This window comes from Silurus aristotelis (genome assembly GCF_946808225.1).
Source record: "Silurus aristotelis genome assembly, chromosome: 26".
NCBI classification, from domain to species: Eukaryota; Metazoa; Chordata; class Actinopteri; order Siluriformes; family Siluridae; genus Silurus; species Silurus aristotelis.
In genome coordinates this window covers 11,350,347-11,356,696 of record NC_139599.1, presented here as the reverse complement: position 1 = coordinate 11,356,696, position 6,350 = coordinate 11,350,347, and the positions used below count along the sequence as shown (strand labels likewise).

The 6,350-nt window shown below is 36.2% G+C and overlaps 1 protein-coding gene across 6 annotated transcripts in view; it reads right to left on the bottom strand.

Moving 5' to 3' along the window:
- Positions 1 to 2,497: 2,497 nt before the first annotated feature.
- Positions 2,498 to 6,350, bottom strand: part of scai (suppressor of cancer cell invasion) — a 35,938-nt gene continuing 32,085 nt past the window's right edge. For 5 of the 6 annotated variants that reach the window (XM_083531894.1, XM_083531898.1, XM_083531895.1 and 2 more), the window contains exons 17-18: positions 6,178 to 6,278; positions 2,498 to 4,300 (exon numbers count right to left, since the gene is read on the bottom strand). In XM_083531894.1, the coding sequence (XP_083388020.1) occupies positions 4,154 to 4,300; positions 6,178 to 6,278 (248 nt within the window). In that variant the 3' untranslated portion in view covers positions 2,498 to 4,153. Of the gene's footprint in view, positions 4,586 to 5,140; positions 6,279 to 6,350 lie in introns of all 6 variants that reach the window. The other variant, XR_014531830.1, reaches the window with a different exon arrangement.

The window sequence follows — 6,350 nt, the reverse complement described above, 5'->3', positions numbered from 1 at the left end:
GAGACCAAACTGCTGGATACAAACCACTCATCAGCAGTAAGAATCATAAGGGCAAAAAAGAAAAACAGAGATGCAAACATTCCAAAACATAGATTAACCTGTAATGTGATAAAAAAAAAGACCAACATGAGAAGAAAAAACCTGCCATGTTGTTTTACACGATGTAGTTACTGAAATTCAGATCAATTGTCTCATATTCATCTTTTGATCTCAAACCCAAATGTCTTCAGTTTAAACCAAAAACAATGGAATTGGACTTGCCATGCCAACACTTTAGGAAGAAACATTTTTTTAAGAAATTAAAATACGTAAGAAATGTTAAATAAGTTTGCAGGCAGGTTAAAATTTGTGTCACAGACAAGAGTTGTGTTTAAAAAGGGCAAAAGCACAATGAGTCATGTTAAGACATGCTAAAATGCCTTTATTTCTTTTATTCCAAAGTAAAAAAAAAATCTGATCTGATTTATGACAAAAGACCCTATGCCTTTTTTTTTTTTTTTTTTTACTTTGTAATTATGAGGCATGGCGTGTAAATCGAGGTTACAAACTATGCCACATAAAATGTGGAAAAAAAAAAAAAAAGATCAGAACACTTTCTGCACTGTTTGTTTTAAGAAATAACCTGCTCTGCTCATACATGGCCAGTGTCTCACTTAAAACACATACAGCAAGAGTCTTTTAAATGCCTTTGATAATAGTCAAATGGCTCCATAATTCAATAATGAACAGATTTTCTGGGGCCTTGTGCTTTTCTTATGGTAAAATGTGCTACTGATCAACTAATAATTGCACATACGGTCAAAATCAACAAAAGGGGTAAAAATTGTGGCAAGAAAGACGCAAACCATAATGTTGGGCTGAACATGGCTCATAATTGTGTTAAAAGTATGAAGAAGATAAAAATAAAGTGTGCCACACAATGTCATTACAGACGTACTAACAAACCACATCACCACAAGGTCAAACTCAAATAGCATAAAGTGCAATGCTATCCTCATCATCATCATCATCACAATAAATATCATTATTAAGACTGCGAATTAAGAAACAAAATAATGTTCATGTCAAAGGATAGGCAGACACTAATGCTTCATCTGCTCCATTCATGAACACTGCACAAACATGCAATGGGTCATCACGCCCAGCCCACCCGCTACACACATCAGGAACAACCTATAAATTGGATGGACATTGCTCTCTGCATCACAATTTATTTATATACAATCAGGTACAGAAATTATTTGTATATGGACAAAAAAACTTTTTTTTGATCATTTGTTCACAAGAGTGGGCCAGATCAAGAACAACCATTAGTAGGTATGTGTGTCAAAAGTCAACAATCAAAAAAGACTTACCAAAGTGAATAGTGATTTTAAGTAAAAATATAAACCATTAGTATGCCCCCTAAAGACCAGATTAGAGTTTATGAAAAATATTTACAGTACAAAGTCTGTACAGTTCCAGGACATTCCATGAACAGATGAGAAAGATCAGCTTGTACCAGCATGCTGAAGAACGGTAGATACTCTAATAATCTGATGCATACCAGCTCATATTACTGCATTGGCAGGTATGGCTGCCAGTGGAATTGTTTCCCTTGTATTTATTCATCATTTGCCTGCAGATAAAAACAGCAGGAGGTATTCTAAAGTGTTTAAGGTTATTTCTTCTGCACAGATTCAACACTCATTAAACTGTGCTTTATAGTGCAGATGGACAATGACCAAAAACCTACTTCACAAGAAGACCTTTTTTTTTTTTTTTTTTTTTTAAAGTAAAGATGGAAAATACACCTAAACTGTTCCAAGTAAGCATGCATTCCACATGCTAAAAGACATAAACTGAACATAGAACAGCCCAGGAATAAGCAGGAACTGAAGATAGCACCAACAGGGAAGAAACGCAGCATCTGATAATATGGATTCCAGACTTAATGCAGTCATTGACTACAAATCATTGCATGTGACAAATTAGTGATTATGAAAATTAGTTTGATTGATAGACATTTAAAAATGTACACAAATATGTCAAACCACCTAGTTAACTTATTACCAACTTCGTTAAATAACATTTAATCAATGGTTGCAAATTCCTTGATTGCAATAGCTGCATTAAGCCAGAGACCCACTGAGCAGCAAACTGTTGCATTCTCCTTACTTTTATTTGTTTTTTTTGGTAGGGGTTTTCCCCCTTCAGTTTTCCATCAGAAAGTGAAATGAATGTTCAAGTTCTGGTGATTGCTACTCTACTTCTCCCCTTCTGTTGGCATTATGGTTTAAGTAATTGTCTTGCTGCATGACAAATTTCCTTCCAATTAGATTGGATGCATTTTTTTATACATTGGCAGACAGAATGTTGCGGTACACTTCTGAAGTCATTCTGCTGCTAACATAAGTTACTTCTAAGACTAGTGAGCTCCGAAAGCGATGGCACAACTATGCTGGACTGATGAGCTAGTAATCTTTAGATCATAAGAAGGTCCTTTTCTTCTTCACTCTTTGGCATTTCTATTTTCTATCACTGTGACAGAGGTTAATCTTGGTGCATCATCCCAGTATTTCTTTGTCAATTCCATTCTTGCCTGCTGACTCTTATTATTGATGAGTGGTTTGCATCTTGAGTTTGATATAATGTATAAAAAATGAATAGGTATACCTGTCTATGTATGTAGTTAACCAATCACCCAATCATGTTGCATAAACAGCACAGCGCTAAAATCATGCAGACTGAGGTCAAGAGCTTCAGTTAATATTCACATCAAACAAACATCAGGATATCGTGGGCATAGATTCACAGTATCTGGACATTTTATGAGTGAAAAAGACCAGGTAATTTCTATACTAATTTTCCATAGAAATGCTGCTCACGCAACATTTTATGCAAAATCCTGTGTAAACTCTGGAGACTATTGTGTACAAAATTCCAGGAGATAAGCAGTTGAAATACTTAAACTAACCCATATAGCAGCACGCCGGAGTTAAATTACAGAGATCACATTTTACCCCCTTTCTGATGGTTGATGTAAACGCTTGACCTGTATTTGCATGATTTTATACATTCTCTTGCTGCCACATGATTGGCTGATTGGATAACTACATGGATGGAAGGGTGTACTAGTGTTCCTATAAAAATGGACAGTGATTGTTCATGTGTATACACACTAAGTTTTACATATACTTGTGAATCACTCACACTGGTTTAGAAAACAAGCTGTAGGTACACCACACACTAAGACATGCAAAACTCTTAATTTGTTCAATTGCTATTGACCCAAAAAAGGGCATTTAGTTTTAAATGATTTTTAGAAGGCCTGGCTTGAGTTCACAGTACACATGACACAAGTTACACATGTAGACTGTTAGCAAAACGTCCCAATAAACAAGTCAACATGTGTAAAAGACAAACTACAGCCAAATGGGGTTTACTGAGATATTGCAGGTATCTTCAGTACCTCTGTAACACAGACTTCAGCATTACAATAACAAGTTAACATCTGTTTTTGTGGTAACTATTTTCTTTGTTATTTTTTAAATAATAATTTGTAGATTAAAAATGAAACAGTTTTTAAAAATGTTTACTGGCAGTTTTGTTAGCAAATCTAAACATTGTGATAAATGTAAATATTTTTTTTAAATATTGCAGTTTGATATTTTAGTCATGTCTCCCAGCTCTTACTGGAATACCTTATGGAAGAATCTGTGAAGAAACTACCAGTCAGTATTATTTTTAAGTTATACAGTCTTTCTTGATTGAGCTTAAGTGCTTCATATTTCTCTTCCTTCATTTTCCCTTTGTAAAACCAGCAGCTACCTTCAGCAGACATTATGCCTCTGTAGCTGCACACCACCACATGCAGGTATAAAACAATATCCAATCTTGTTCTTTGGGAGCTATTTGACATGTAGCTGTGTAACTCTAAAAGGTATGTGAAAATGGCAAAAAAAAAAAGAAAAAAGAAAAAAAAATACTAACTACCTGACTACAATGATGAAACACTTCTTAAATTGTTAAAACTATCTAGATCTAAATATATAGAGGTTAAGTTAAACTAGGTACCAACAACTTCATTCGGGACAACCTACAGACCGGATGTGTGTGTGCACCCATACTGTGCCCATGAATGTCAGCACATTGCTATTGTGCCACAATGCAGTCAGTAGTTATCCAGCATGCCATCGACAAAGAGGTTTTGCACATCCAACATTGCTGCCAGCTCCAGTATGTGTTTCTGCAGTAGGTTGCTCTCCAACATCTCCTGTTTGGGCAGCTGAGGGTACGATTCAGGAAAACTCTGTGCTTCCTATTTTACAAAGAAAACACACAGCCAATGTAAAGAAAACATAAAAACAGGTTACAGGTTGTGCTTGAGCTAAACGTACACAGTACTGTGCAAAGGTTTTAGGCACAAAATGCTCATGTAATCCCAGACAGACTAGATGACATTGAGATCAGGGGGCCAAAAACAATTACTTCCAGGACTCCTTGTTCTTCTCTACACTGAAGATAATTCTTAATGACATTGGTTGTCTGTTTTTGGGGTCATTGCCCTGCTGCAGAAAACTTTTGGGGCCAATCAGACATCTCCCTGATGGTAGTGCATGATGGATAGGTATCTGCCTGTATTTCTCAGTATTAAGAACAATATTAATCCTGACCAAATCTCCATTTGTATAAATGCAAACCCAAACTTGCAAGCAACCTCCATCATGCTTCACTGTTGCCTGCAAAGACTTATTATTGTACTGCTCTCCAGCCCCTTGGCAATCAACTTGCCTCAAGCAACAGCAAGCCATTTTTCATGTAGGCTTTTGTGCATAGCATTGTTTCCATGTTGGATGTATGTTTGGCCACAGTTCTTCTATAAAAAACACTTCTGGACAGATTTCTCCAGACAGTAAATTGATGTACTGTACCTGGGTCCCACTGGTCTCTGCCAGTTCTTTGCTGATGGCACTGTGGACATCTTCCAATGTTGGGAAGTAGGCATCATATCTCTTTTGTTTGGCTTAAGTTCCTTGGTCAACCACTGCATATACAGTACTGTGACCAACATTGTCCATTTCTTTGTGCTTCTTTAAAATAGCTTAAACACGACATCTTGAAACCCCAGTCTGCTTTGAAATCTTTGCCTGGCAGAGACCTTGCCGATGCAGTAGAACTCCCTCGTGACTTGTTGCTGTGATCAGTCTTGCCATAGTGTATGACCAGTGACATTAAACTGCTTCCATAACCTCACCTTATTAGCAGAGTTTGGCTGTTCCTCACCCAGTTTTAAGCCTCCTACGCAGCTGTTTCTGTTTCAGGTAATAACTGGTTCAGCCTACATATAACCTACTTGGTATAATTGCTTAATCATACACCTGAATCTGATCCTACAAAATACAAACGGGTGGTCGCCACAAATACCGAATTTTATTTGGATTTCTCTTCTGTTCACTCATGTTTCATATGTTAACTGCCTAATACTGTAATGCACAGTATTCTCTTATTAACATGTACTATTTATATGTACATAAACACTAATGTAACCTACGTTTGCAAACTAAACTAAATATGGATGATACATGCAAATCAATCTACAGTGCTCTGTGTACATTTTCTTATCTATGCTGTACATATGTGCTTAAAAGTTTGTGAACCCTTAAAAGTGTTCTATAATTCTACATAAATGTAGTAGTAGACAAAGTTACCAGAATTGTTTACTTGCAGTTACTAATATGAGTCGACCCCATATACTGAAATAAAAGGTTCACATTTTAACATTTTTGCATATGGCATCCTTCATTTATTATCTTTTTGTGTATCTGTATCGAATACAACATGAGATTTCTGCAATTTTACAGCTCTGTCAAAGTTTAGAGTAGCTCATAGCTACAGATGACAAGTGAACACATCCCAAAAGGATCTAATTTTTGTTCACTTTCTTACATACTGATCATCTCTCTCAGATGCACTTAGACTGATGGTTTATTTTCATCTGCCAAAACATGTAGCACAGAAAAGGAAAACTTGCCAGGTTTTCATCCTAAAGAACAAAATGCTGCATAACACCCTAAAAACTTCTTAAATTTAGGCCCAGATATAGATACTGCATGAAAAATAGACAGATAAATATTCTAAATATACAGATAAATAGAGTGTGTTCAGATGGATATTCAAACTGGAATGCTGTCTTACACGGAAGAGCTTGTGTAGTCGAAGAGTGGCACAGCAGAACACGAACCGGATCATCACCAGCCTCAAAAACTCATCACCATAGAACTGCAAAAAAGCCTGATCTGGGATGAAAACACAATAATAAGACATTTCTATATATTCATGTTTATATAAGCATTTAATCAACTCGCTAC